Raw genomic sequence first — 14,126 nt, 5'->3', positions numbered from 1 at the left:
GAGATCCATTTCACTATTAATAAAGTAAAATAAATTATGTAGGCTTTACAGACAGAAAGTATTCCGTTTACATACAAGACAAATCATCAAAACATTGAAAAAAGTTATGCTGTTTAAGTTTCAGTGTATCTCTGAGATTGTATTGGAGACATGAGGTCTGTTAAAAATAAATTATTATTATTATTATTATTATTATTATTATTATTATCATTAATGACGTCATCATATCACGTCAGAGTCATTCTCTTCCGATACTGGTCAGCATATCTAGCTACAGAATTCTGATTGGCTGTCGTCGTGAGTTCAGAGGTTAGCTTGTTATGTAGCCGTCTGGCCGGAAAGGGGTTTGTTGTTGCTGATTTTTGTCATAACGGTTGTTATTTTAGCCTAACGTGTCACTCGATAATACACTTAACGTGCACAAAGGCGTTGTCGCTTACTTATTTGACCTGTTATGTACATATTTGGTTATCCTTTGAGCGGTGACTACCTGCACATGCTAGCTCAGTAGCCACCTAGCTAGCGAGCTAGCTAACTTAGTGATAAGTGTTCTTGTAATTGATATGAAAATTTGACCTTGTCGGCACAGCCAGCCGAGGGACGAGTTAAACGGCTTCTGTTATGGCATCAGTCAGGTTCCTGTGTTTGTTCCGCGCGAAAGCAGCAAGCTCGACCAAAACATTAGCTCGAGCAGGAAGGAGTGTGTGCTTCAGCAGACATGTCTGTAGCTCACCCCCAAGACTGCAGAGCTGCATGTCTGCATGGGTCATTGATCAGTATGGTACCAACGGGGTTTTAAAATATACAGAAGACATCACCGTCCCCGGTGTCAAGTCGCCCACTGAGGTGATGATTAAAGTCCATGCGGCTAGTCTCAACCCTCTTGATGTGTCTATGAGGGGTAAGTTTTGCACTCACATTGATATAAACAACACATTCACTCCTTTGCGGTTGAAGCGTCTGTACATACCTGCTCCCTGTCTTCGTTCTCAGGTGGTTATGGAGCTAAACTGCTCAAATTGAGAAGGGATCCACTGTCTGTGACGGACAATGGCAGTGAGTTTCCTCTGATTCTGGGTCGTGATGTGTCTGGCGTGGTGGTGGAGTGCGGATCTGAGGTTACCCATTTTGTTCCAGGGGATGAGGTAGGAGCTGCACTGCACACCTGTCGTTCAGAGGATTTAATGTCATGCAAGGAGTGGGTGATACGGATGAAATCCTGTGAATCTGTATTCATGATTTTATTTTACAATACTATGACAAAGTACATCTGGTAAAACAATTGCGAAACTGTTAATTGATTAGATGACCAGAGAGGAATGTCTTTTTTGTGGTAAATTAAGTTGAAGAAATGGAGACTCTTCATCATATTGATGCAAAAGTCATTAAAAAAGATCAAATATTTCCATAAAACAGTGCTGCTCATTGATTTGCGACACAGCCTTCGATGCTCTAACACAGTGTCTTGACCTCCTGAGGTGGTTGATGATACATCTGAGGTGTCAGTAGATGATCAGCAGAATAGGAAATAAAAAATCTCTAATAGTTTTTTGTGAATGAGTGCATATTTTAACTTTTTCTCAACTTGGACAATATGATCATAACTGAAGGGCTTGCAGTGAGAGGTCATAAGGAGACATTGCATCATTTTTTTTAAGGATCACAAGCAAAAAAGTATCCATCATATTATAAATGTTAAGGCAAAGTTCCTGACAGTAAACAAATGTATATTATCTCCCATTGCACATCATCATAACGCTCACCTCTAATTTGCACAACTCCATAGTCGAGTTATTCGCAGACATTTTCTGGGAGGGAAGATTGAGCTCTTTCTGCTTGGTCATCACATGAATGTGATTCATCATAATTTGAGATGTCTGCTGTGCTGTCGCCCACAAATCCTCATTACTGTCTTCCTGCAGAGAAAAATGCAATTATGTAAATTAAATGTGATTAAGTAACAGAACCATACACCAGTTAAAAAAAAAAATCCACATCCAGTGTTCCACTAATCTTGTTCCATCAGTGCAAAAACATCTTTGGAAATGACTAATGACAAGAACAGGAACAGCTAAGAGCTTAATAGTCGATTAACTAGAGTCTGGGATGAAGAGTAGGCGGTTAGGCGGACTCGTGTTCAGCATGTTAAATGTCATATTTGCGTTCCAGGTGTGGGCCGCTGTTCCCCCATGGAAACAAGGCAGCCTGGCAGAATTTGTGACTCTAACAGAGTACGAGGTGAGCTACAGAGCCAGTAGAGTTACATCACTGCAGCAGTTTCCAGCGTCAATCCACTGACTTAAGACCAACTTTAAAGTAATTTCACTTTCCTGTCAGTATGTTTTCAAGCAATTATAAACAAAATGTTGAACAAAAGTTTGGAAGAATTGCACCCTGTTATGTAATCCTGCAACATAAGAAGTAATTAGGATTAAGTCTGTTTGGTTCACAGAAGCCACTGTGGCAGCAATTACAGACACACACAAATTGCTCTCTGTTTTCTTGCTGCACTGTACTTAATTTATTCAGCAGCTCCCACGGCCGCTCTGCTGATTAGACTCGGCTTTTAAATTGATAATTAAAAAGATTGTTGACGCGTTGATATATTTCTAACTCTTCGCATTGTCTGTGCGGCTCTTTCTGCAGGTTTCCCACAAGCCAAAATTAGTGAGTCACTCAGAGGCAGCATCCATCCCCTACGTAGCCAACACTGCTCTGTCTGCGCTCGTCAATGCAGGGGGTCTTTGCAAAGACAGCTCTTCTGATAAAAGGCAAGGACCAGCTTGATCTTGGATAACCTTGTATTGACACCCTCTACTCACAGTATCAGAGGGGAAAAAGTAAGAAGTCTAAGTTCCTGAATACATTATAAACGGCCATCAACTAATTATTTAAGGAGTTTCTAGATGTGCTCTTTTTCTCTTAAATCAGTTTAGATGTGCAGACCCACACTCTGATAAGACATATTTTTTTATGAAATTGGTCTAATTGGTGACAAAAGAGTTTGAAGATCATGCCTTTATCCCATGGACTGTAAAATGTAACCTGATGTGTAATCGAATGGAACTTTCTTTCCTCCTTAAATGTAATAGCTTCCAATCCTGCAAATCCCTTTTTCTTTTTTTTTGTTTAACCTCCTGAGGTTTCCACTTCTTTTAGTAGCGTTCACTTAAATGAGTCACACAGTAATTGAATGACCCTCTGGTTGCTGTGGTTTCTTCTCGCAGGGTTTTGATCACTGGAGGATCCGGAGGTGTCGGAACATTCTCCATTCAGGTAAGGCAAACTGCACCGGCGCGTATGTGTGACCCTTTTAAACTCTGCACGAATGTAAGGCCCCTTGCTGCGTCTGTGTGTACATATCTGTTTTCTTTCTCTGTGTGCTGCCAGTTACTGAAGGCCTGGGGTGCCCACGTAACCGTTACTTGCTCTCAGAACGCTGAAGGCCTTGTTAGAGGGCTGGGGGCCGACGAGGTGGTGGACTACACAGCGGGAGACGTGGCCCAGCAGCTAGAAACGATGGAAAAGTATGTTGTTGCTATGAAAAGTGTGTGTTTTTAGAAGTAACCAGACTATCAAATCATACAGCAGATTATGTGCAAAGTGGTGATACTGTATTGTTTTTATTATAAAGAAAAAATGGCAGCAGAGTGTTCTTTACTGGCCCCGGAGCCAGACTCTAACCAAGTATCATTAGAGTCAGCACCAGGCCAATTAAGCTACTAATGAAAAGGAATCATCCAGGGCTGCGAGATCCGTGTGTGCCTCTCCCCTTTAAACACCCCCAAACGTGGAAAACATCTTCCAGTCAGCGCGACACAACTGCTCACTGACTTGCTTTCTAGTTTCCATGGAAACCAGGGCTCAAGGCCTGAGTGGACGCAGGTTCACCCTTCTCCTCGCCCCCAAAAGCAAATTGGTTAATCCCGGCTTTAGCCTGAAGACAAAACATCGTTTCCGAGCGCACGCTTTAAACCAGGGCCCTGGCAGCGCTCACCTGAGATGATGAAACACGCAGTGCTCTTATAACGACGAACCTGCTCTGACTTGTGTGTATGTTTTCCACCAGGGCTCCTTCGGGTTTGACAGTCTGTGTTTGCACCCTCAGGTTTGACGTGATTTTGGACAACGTGGGCGGGGAGACAGAGCAGTGGGTTGTGGGCATGCTGAAGCCCTGGTCTGGGGCAAAGTACGTCACACTGGTTACGCCATTACTGCTCAGCACCGATTCCATGGGCCTGCTGGACGGGATGTTTCACGCTGGATTCACCCTGCAAAACAAGGTCATACAGGTAAAATGAGCAAAGCAAACTTTCAGCACCGAATCAAACGTAGCTGACGGGAAACATTATGGTCTAAAATGCGTCTTCACTCGTCCTGCAGATGTTTACGACCTGTTTTTATTGAACGCATCAAGTCTGGTATTTCTCATGCTGCCATTAGTTGTGGGTGTGGATGACTACAGGTGCTCCCAAGCTGAAATGAGCTGATCTCCAGTGGCGTGGAAACACACCATTGTATAATGAGTAAACACCTGTTCCAGCCAGTAGCTGTTTTATTTCCATTCAGTTGATCAGATGAACTTGAAATGGTGAGAAGGGAAAAAAAATCATGTCAAAACTTGACTTCATAGCTTCATAGCACACTCAGTTTATGCTTGAGGTGTAGAAATATACCCTGCAGGGTGTAATGAAATTAACCGTGTGCTGGTGAGGAGAGAATCTGAGCGTCCCTGCATGTGGGTGAGCCTCATGGTACGCCCTGTCCCTCCAGTCGCTCTGTTAGTGGAGAGCGTGTAATGAGGGTAGTGGGTGAATAGGCGAGGACAGGGTGGAGCTGCTGTGGGGACTGAGTCAAGTTGTCCTGGGCGTTGCAGGCATTGGTGACAGCACGGCTGGCGGTGTTGGAGTTGGGTATGTGTGGATGAGACTGTGTGTGCGTGTGTGCATGCGGTTGCTGCTGAACCAGCAGTATTTGGTGTTTTTGTGCAGATTGTAGCCGACAACCCCTGCCCCCCCCCGCGCAGGCAAATACCAGTGTTTGTGTGTTTCTTGCCAAGCCTCCGGGCCCCTTTGTCCACAGGAGCAGCCAGCTGGTCAGTTTATTGGGGCTCAGCCATAGCAGTCACACCCTCAGCTCCAGACAGCGGGCTTCAAATGGGGGATCACAGCGCAACTGAGCCCTCTAGTGTTCAACGTCTTGCAGGCACCGACTGGTCCTCTGATGGTGGAACATCTACTGAAGGCTAAAGAGGTGTGGCAGATTGACGCCACATCATAATATATAGCAGAATGATCAAATATCAAGCATGTTGGATTTCAGGATTAGCACATGGGAGTCGTGTTTCTTTCCTTTCATTTCATTATGTGTTTTCCTTTGTAACATAATTAAATTGGTGAAACACAATACCTGTTTTCAGTAGATGGATTACATTTCTAGGGAGAACCAAAGCAGTGTCCGTAATAGGTAATTGCAGAAGGATTATTATACTTTAATTCTTATAACCAGAAGAAAAAGGCAGAGTCTGTTTGCTCTCTAAGCTCACCACCAGCATCCTTCTCTTTTTAAGCCTGTAAGTCAACCAACACTGAGAAAAGCACAGTGCGTACCTTGATTACAGGTGATATTCCAAATGAAATCTGAAGTAGGAAAACTGAGTAACTGTTCAGTAGCTTCTGTGGGTAACTGGTCTATCCGTGAAATACGGTGTTGCACATGTCACCGTCATGATAAAGTGTGTCCAGCATACACTGTGTGTGTTCTGGCTTATGGTGTGTCCTGTTTGGTTTACAGTATTCATCAAATTAGGACTCATGGAGACATTTGTCTGCTAACTTTTCATACCAAGATAACCTCTCTGTGTTCTTTTAAACGCAGCGATGTGCAGACCTGCCTGACTTCTAATCGTTGCCTCCTCTCCGTTTCACCTCTTAGAACATGATATCTAGTGGAGTCTTCTACCGGTGGGGATTTTATGCCCCAGATGGGCCCGCCCTGGACGAGGTCAGCAGACTGGTGGATGATGGGAAGGTACTGTACTGCCTTATTACTGATTTCATACAGGCTGGCATACTGGCCAGAATGCGGAGATGGAAATCCTCTCATTTGCACACGAGTCACAGGCTTGAGCGTGAAATGCATGCTGATCATATGTGCTGTATGATATCCATCCCTCTCAACATTGAATGTGGACGTACCACAGATTCCGTACGTGCCTGTGCTGAAGGCTCCCCTGGGACTTTGTGAAGGCGTGAGCATCGCATATCCCGCTGTGCCGGTTGGTTGGCGGCGTGCATGGTTGCCTGCTGGGCGATTGAGTCAGGCGCCAGGAGACGGTGAATGGATTTTTTAAACAGTGCTGAGCAGCCATTCGCAAAAGCGTGCGGGACCTCTGTCCTTTTGTCCCAGGGCTTACAGCGAGCGGCACACTCAGACCAGTGGCGGGAAGCTACGGACCCCCCCTCCCTCGCCACACGCACACACTTTCTCAGTCAGAAGTGTGGATGGTTTCCAGCGTGACGCCACTGCGCTCCCCATTCATTGTTACCAACAAGAGATGCTGACCAGAATAACAAGCCTGGCTGCTCATGTTGTGGGACCAGCACAGGATTGTCCAGCCTCATCACATTCTGGACCCCTCCCTCACTTTTTTCACATTTGCAGCTATGAAAGCAGCAATGATGTAGCATTAGGAGCTTGTGGTTGTGTAAATTGATTAAATATAATTGGTGTAATTGCCATGTATTGGACAAGAAACACTATCAGTCTTACGTCTGCGTCCAGGAGTATTGAAAATAGTGTGGTTATTCAGTTTGTCTGTTTAGAGCACTTAAGGCTTGGAGTTCACCCTGTCAGCACAATTTAGAAAGCACAAGTTGTCACAGAAACATCAGCGTAATTGACTCAGTTGTCAAACTGTCAATGTGAAGTCTGCAGCCTAATAAAGCAGGACACTCATCCATTTCCTCAACCCATTAAAACAAAGTATCCCATGTCTGATATGCTGAAGGTTTAAATCTGATCTCATAATTGCTTCCTGACTTACTTCCTGATTTTAAGCTCATATTCATGACCTTTTTCTGCTGGTTCATCACAGATCCTGCCAGTGGTGGAGGCCCAGTTTCCATTCGCCCAGGTGCCCCAGGCTTTTCAGAAGTTGGAGGAAGGCCACGCCAGAGGGAAGACGGTCGTCAGAGTGGTCGAAGAGGACGACAGACAGAGCGAAGAGTTGGTGCAGAACAGTCACACGGACGCTGCAGAGTCACAGCAAGCAGTGCAAGAAACGGCCAAGCAAAAGTAAAGGCCGTAAGCAGGGAGCTGTGATTCCTCTCACCTTTTCAGCGTCACTCTTGACAGCAGTGGACTGTGTTCTTCAGAGAGATCAGAGGTGCTGCTGTTAGTGCAGCAGACAACATGCATGGCCTGAGCTTGTACTGGGAACGTGCCAAAGGTTGTTCTTGTTAAAGCTTTCACCTTTGTGTTCTGTCTCGACGTTTTGAGTTATGCTGAGTTCACGCCACGGGGAAGTGTCTGTAACTGCAGACTACTAAATACCATTCAGGTCAGCGTCCAGCTGGTAATTACACCCAGGCGGCTTTCTGATTCTGCGATCTATCCAACAAGGAGTTACATAAAAAAACATGTCTGTTGCATACTGAACATAGTCAGCTGGAAATGTTTATTAAGTGATGTGTTTATCCTCCAGCACCAGGTGAGGCAGGAGCAGCTGAAAAGTAACTAGTTGCATTTCTTTGCATTTGCACCATCTCCGTGTTGAGTTGTTTGACAACTACCATCAGCACATCCTGACCGCTGGAGTCTTTCCCACCGCCATGTTGCGTCTGGCATTATGTGAGTGCAGCGTCCAGACGGTGAGCTGAACAGAAGGCAGCCGCTGAGCGTTTGTGGAAAAGCAAGCAATGAAACTTTAAATTGGAAACACTCAGTCTGTACATTACACTGAAAACCAAGTTCAGCTTGAGCTACTGTACAATGTATTTAAGAAGTTTATTGACAAAAATAGTTTTATTATTCTGAAAAAGAGTTGTGTGGTATAGTTTTGATTAAACAATGAAAAAAAGACTTTTCAAGAGAAACTATTTTTTTTGTTTGCTCATGCAGCTGAAAAATAAAGCCACAGTGTACTGTCTATATACACAGACATGACAGTGCATAACAAGATAACACTTTTTGTTAACACTTCTTAAGTTAATTAACATCAGGCAAACTGATTTATTTAACGAAAAAGACACAATGAACATAAAATATATTACTGGAAGTGTAAAATGCGAAGCATTTTAAGTTCAGGCTTCAGACCGTTGGTGCGTTCGTGGGCAGTAATGTGTCATTGGGGATTTATCCGTCGCTCTCTCCGTGTTGACCTTCTCAGTGGAAACCTGTCTTAGTTCTCTCCTGCAGCAAAGGTTGATAATCTCCAATGACGTACCTCGTCCTTGAGCACTTGTTTTGCAGCTGCATAACAGCCTCCAGTTGCGAGCTGTGCCTCTGGTAATATTAAGGATCGAGTCCAGCAGCTCACTTACTTTCATATAATCTCCAAGTCCCACTGTTGTTGTGGCTTATTTGGATCAAATGTGTTTAGAATCACTTGGTTTTTGTCGTAGTGATGCCCCCCTGAAACAGAAGGTTTTATTATTAATGTAGACAGTAAAGCGTCATATTTTGGCTGTTAAATGCAGCTGGGATGACTTCATGTTCTGTAAAATAACTGTATATTATTAAATGTAAGTGCTCATCCAGGGTCAGATTATATGGTAATGTTAATTTTTCCATTTGTTTAATCCAAAGTATAATCTGAGAGCAGTGAATGAAAGTTTGTACACTGACATTATTTAGTCCACAAGGTGTCACTAATTGACAGTGATGCAAACACAAAGCTCCCAGACTGAAGTGACACCCAAACACAGGAAGCTGTGCTCAGGGGGACCATCTCACACTCCTGTTGCTAATACCGGCTTGGTTTGAACCAGAGTTAATAACTAATGAATGGAAGTTGCATCCTAAGTAACAGTAGTGTGGCGTTGCTGAGGAAAAGGAAGCATCTCGGGAACATAAAGAACATTTGAAAACAATTGTAGAATTTGCTTAATGTCCCATAATAGATGGATTTGACTGTAAAACCTGAATGTAGAAGAATTATATAACCTTGAAATACTTCACTACAAATCATCTTAGAGATTTACACGTCACGCCGCAGACGGATGCTCACCTTTGACTTCCAGGACCAGATCGGAGGTGGGGGTGTAGCGGATAAAACCCTCTGGAGTGATGCTCCAGAGGTGGACTTGGTTGTCCAGCTCTGGGGTGAGACCCACGCGGCTTCCTGCTATCGTCACGCTGCCACTGGGACCCAGGCAGCACTCCTCCAGCAGCTGGAAATGTAGGATGAGCCAGTGTTTAAACAAACTGTTTGTTATGCAGTGGCGGAGGACATATTTAGATCCTTTACTGAAGTAAAAGTATTTATACCACACTATAAAAATTCCTACATGAATAATGTGACTTACAGTGCATGTAGAGAGCTTCAAGTCTTACATTTTAAAATGGATTCATTTTTTTTTTCTCAGTCTACACACAATACTCCACAATGACAAAGCAAAATCAGATTTTTGGAGTGTGTTTATTAAAAATAGACTGAAATATCCCATTTTTTAAAGTATTCAGACCCTTTGTTGTGACAGTCGCTCTCACACTTGATAGTGTATGTCAGAGTGAAAAGCAAGCCACGAGGTTTAGAGAATCTGTAGCTCTGTGGGGCAGAATTTCAGGCACAGATCTGAGGAAGGATAGAAGAATATTTCGGCAGTATTAAAAGAGCCCGTAGCCTCCATCTTTCTCACATAGATGAAGTTTGGACGCAGCAACAGTCTTCTTTAGTCTGTCTGCCCAGCCAAACCTCAGTCAGACAGGAAACCAAGAGGCCAAAAGTCACTGAGAAAGATCCATAGTTGCTTTGTGGAGATGGGTGAGCCTTACAGAAGGACAGCCATCAGTGCAGCTTTACACCAATCAGGTCTGTATGGCAGAGCGGCCAGACAGGAGTCATTCCTCCATTTAAGTCGACAGCCTGCTGGGAGTTTGCCAAAAGGGACCTGAATGACTCTCAGACCGTGAGAAACAAAATCCTCTGGTTTGACAAACCAAGAATGAACTATGAGGCCACAACTCCCAACAGTGTGTGTGTGTGTGTGTGTGTGTGTGTGTGTGTGTGTGTGTGTGTGTGTGTGTGTGTGTGTGTGTGTGTGTGTGTGTGTGTGTGTCTGTGGAGGAAACCAGACACTGAGAATCACCTCATTAATACCATCCCTACAGTCTTAACACAGCGCTGGCAGCATCGTGCCGTGGGGGTGTTTTTCTGCAAGAGGGACTGTGAGACTAGTCAGGATAAGAAATAGAAATATAGAGCAATCCTGAGTGAAAACCTTCTCCAGAGAGCTCAGGGTCTCGGGCTGAGGAGAAGGTTTATATTTCAACAAGACAACCCGAAGCTGACTGCCAAGAAAACACAGGAGTGGCTTTGGGAAAGCTCTGAAAGTCCTGAAACGGCCCAAACCTGTCATGCATCTCTGCAGAGGCTGTAAATCCAAGTTCCATCCCATCTGGTTGAGCTTGAATGGTTTGGTCAAGGAGAATGGGGCAAACTTCCCACAGAAAAGCGAGCCAAGCTTGTAGGGTCACTTCAAGAAGACTTGAGTGTGTCACCGCTGCCAAAGGTGCTTTAACCAAGTGCTCACTGAAGTCGGAATACTTTGATGAATGGGATTTGTCGTTATGGAGTATTATATGATGATGGATAAGGAATAGATTAACTGAAACATGATAAAATGTGGAAAACATGGGTCTGAAAACTTTCCATATGCACTGTGAATAAAAGTATGTATTTGCCACTGATATCGTTTCAGTCTCTAGTTTCAGTCTTATCCTTTGCTTGACCTGTTTTGTACCTGATCTTCTGATTGGACGTATTTTGACATGACTGAAAGGGTCTGGACTGCCGCACTGCTGCTGCTCTCCCTACACATTAGACACCTGTTTGTAGTATAATGATGGGACTGGCACCTTGCAGTGGAGATGTCCGTTCTGGTAGAGCCAGATCTGCTCGAATCCATCAGTCTCCTCCGTTTCCTGGATCCGCATCAGTTTGACATCATCCAGGTCGCCGGTGACTGACATCATGAGCCCCGTCTGTCTGTTCCTTAAACGGAAGTGCACTTGCTTCTACTCAGAAAACACACCAGTAAAAACACATATGATCAGAGAGCGAATAACGGGATTCATCATTTTTAAAAAACACGTTAAAGTGCAACATATGTCTGTGCTTTATTTTTTTGACCTTTACAAAATTATAACCAAGCTTTGGAGGAAGCTATTCTCAGCTCCACACAAAGCCAGTCTGAAAAGTTCAGTGTCAGACTTGAGGGTGAGAAATGGAAAGGCAAGAAATAATCAGTGCTGTGAGTTCTTCAGGATCACAATTCTCCACAATAATCCTCAGTAATTGCTGCAAATGTCTTGACAATGACAAAATGAGCTAAAATGAGTCGGCTGTTGAGGCTTGCTCTGTGCAGCTTTCATCAAATCACAGGTGCTTTTTAAATCAGACCGGGCGACAGCGCTTTTAGGGAACAGAGACATTTACAGAAAGTCTTCAGAAATCAACCGCTACTTTGAATTGTGCTATCAAATCTAACCCTGCCGCATATGTCGCCTGTAGCCGACAGCCTTATAGATATCTAACTGTAATAGAAATAAAACCAAGTCAGATTTGGCCCACCTTGAGCTAACACTTTTTTCCTGAAAGATCATAACGAGCAGAACGAGTCATATGCAGCAATTTTTGGCATTTTGTAGGGATTAATCTAAAGACAGGCTCGCATCTGCAAAGACAAGCCTAAAACAAACAAAACATGCACAGTCCTAATCAATGAAGCAACAGGCTGTCTGTTTTAAATGAAAGCTGTTTGAAAGTGAACAGCTTAAAACAGAAATGTACAAATAAACGTTTTCACCGTCGTGGTGAAGCACGGAGCACCAGGTCTCACCTGTATTAGAGGGCGGAGGGATCCAATTTTCAGCCAGCTGCTGAATGCGTGCCAGTCAGGCACCTCACCAGGCTTCAGCAAAATCTGAGCTCCCCGGAAGTTGATTTCTTTATATAAAACCCACCTGGTCACAAAGAGGAGACAAAAACAGAGTTTTACATTTTCAACAGCTGCAGGGAAACCAACACTTCGTTCTCAGGTGCTCTCTTTTGACACTTTGACAGGCCTGATTAATCACCGTCAGTCCTGAGATAAATACTGTTTACAATAGCATTTCCTATGTAAGGAATTTGGACTGTAAGGAAAACAGTTTTTTCTGTCCATGTTTAATCCTTTGCTTTAACAGACATGGACTGTTGGCGCAGACAGTGAAACAAGAGGAAAAATGCCTTTCAAACTTTTCTTTCTTTCATTACTCCTCTTCCTTCTGTTGGCTGCTGTAACATTATGCTGCATTTTGGCAAGCAGATGTCAGCCTGGGAGAACATCCTGATTAAATAAGTTCAAACAAAAAAATCACGAGTCCTCCCTTCCATGCAGCACTGTGCCAGACATAATCTCCTAAAATGAGCCGAGCTGCACGCCCGTCCAATGTCGCCATGACTCTAAATGTAGCCTTTAACTCTGGTCTCAATGGCTCTGTGCTGTGGATGATTGCCTGTCTCTCCGGCAGCAGGAATGTGCCACTGCAGAGACAAGCTCTGGCTCACTGTGAGCCTTTTATTTCTGCAGCATGGGCTCACATCTCCAGTCTAAATCTCACACATCAGCAGCAGGTTTCCATCATCGCTCCTTCTGTCAGGACTGTCATACTGCCATACCGCTGACCCTGCACTCTGCATGCAGGTATTCTGAAAGCATGAAATGTCAGGTCTGAACATACAGGCCAAAGAGGCCACCTACCTACGCAGTCTTATAAAATACCTCAGGAGACCATATTCACCGACAGACCTGGATTAAACACGGTTCTTGCAAATGTAAAGAAACTTCCCATTGAAGAGAACACCAACACACTGACTTGACTTTGCATCTTGAAGTATCTCTCAGTCTTTCATCTTGAATTTGAAGTACCTGGTTTTGTCTGTTGAGAGTTATCTCCTTCACCAGCTCCACCTCTGATTTCTGTTACAGTAGTGGCACACTACATGGGTGTGGTTCACCACAAACGGCTTAAAAAGCTTTTGACTTGGCAGTTGATAACTTCTGAATTGGAAAAAGATTCAGTAAAGATTGAAATCAACAGAGATTCAGAAGTGGAGCTGATGAGGACCAACAGGCGCCACTGAAGGGCGCCCACGTAAAAAAAGCAAAGGATCTGGTTCACGTGTTCCTGGCAGCAGGGTGGGTTCACACCCGACTAGAAACACACAGAGTCTGTTATGCATAAACCTCTCTAACTCACACCAAGAGGAAAAACACTGCAGCTGCTTTACGTCCCTGCAGAGCGAGTCAGCGCCCTGCAGGTGTAATGTACTCACATGCCTCCTTCCACCAGCACAGACTGGACTCTGCTGCAACCTCCAGCCAGCTGAAGGTTGACTGATCCGTCTGTCAGAATTACCCTCTTCCCCCGCAGACCACTCCGCTCAAACAAAGTGATGGATGGCAGTGAGAACTCCTGCAGAGAGGGAGAAAGCACATTAAGGCACGGAGTAGGCGGAGAGCTGCTGGTTGAAATTAAGATACCACACTCACTCCTTCGTGCCCCCTGGCAGCTTCCCCTGTGTAACTGTTGCAGTCATGTTGTAGGTCAGCCGTAGTGACTCATTCATGCACTCATTGTGAGCAATGACAGACAAGCTGAACTGAAATAATCTTCAGCTTAGATGCCTTGCACGTGATGCAGGCTTGCTAGATTTTGAAAAGTTTGACATCTGACAAACCTGTTGGCAAACATATGACTTTTCACTCATCCAGCAGACACAAACATTAGCATTCATTTGTCACAGTAAGACAAATATCTCGCTCCGATTGTGTGTCTGCCAACTCCTGAGGGAAATACTTGGCCTTAAATGCTCCAGTGTTCACAAGCTAAGTGCTAAATGAGGCCGAGAGCAACGGCGA

At 44.3% G+C, this 14,126-nt stretch overlaps 3 protein-coding genes across 4 annotated transcripts in view; 2 read left to right on the top strand and 1 right to left on the bottom strand.

Moving 5' to 3' along the window:
• Positions 1–14,126, top strand: part of LOC139347511 (mitotic deacetylase-associated SANT domain protein-like) — a 340,723-nt gene that overhangs the window by 267,225 nt on the left and 59,372 nt on the right. The gene's annotated exons all lie outside the window — the stretch shown is intronic.
• On the top strand, positions 288–8,073 carry LOC139347477 (reticulon-4-interacting protein 1 homolog, mitochondrial-like). The gene is made up of 9 exons (XM_070987129.1): positions 288–901; positions 994–1,145; positions 2,170–2,238; positions 2,647–2,771; positions 3,228–3,276; positions 3,391–3,527; positions 4,109–4,292; positions 5,935–6,030; positions 7,097–8,073. The coding sequence occupies exons 1-9, from the start codon at positions 622–624 to the stop codon at positions 7,298–7,300; spliced, it is 1,296 nt and encodes a 431-aa protein (XP_070843230.1). The 5' UTR covers positions 288–621; the 3' UTR covers positions 7,301–8,073.
• Positions 7,320–14,126, bottom strand: part of LOC139347476 (beta/gamma crystallin domain-containing protein 1-like) — a 28,383-nt gene continuing 21,576 nt past the window's right edge. For both annotated transcript variants that reach the window (XM_070987127.1, XM_070987126.1), the window contains exons 18-22: positions 13,541–13,680; positions 12,063–12,186; positions 11,080–11,238; positions 9,230–9,392; positions 7,320–8,634 (exon numbers count right to left, since the gene is read on the bottom strand). In XM_070987127.1, coding sequence (XP_070843228.1) covers positions 8,546–8,634; positions 9,230–9,392; positions 11,080–11,238; positions 12,063–12,186; positions 13,541–13,680 — 675 coding nt within the window. In that variant the 3' untranslated portion in view covers positions 7,320–8,545. The remainder of the gene's footprint in view (positions 8,635–9,229; positions 9,393–11,079; positions 11,239–12,062; positions 12,187–13,540; positions 13,681–14,126) is intronic.

Source organism: Chaetodon trifascialis, chromosome 19 (genome assembly GCF_039877785.1).
Source record: "Chaetodon trifascialis isolate fChaTrf1 chromosome 19, fChaTrf1.hap1, whole genome shotgun sequence".
Lineage (NCBI taxonomy): Eukaryota > Metazoa > Chordata > Actinopteri > Chaetodontiformes > Chaetodontidae > Chaetodon > Chaetodon trifascialis.
This window is presented reverse-complemented; position numbering and strand designations above follow the sequence as displayed.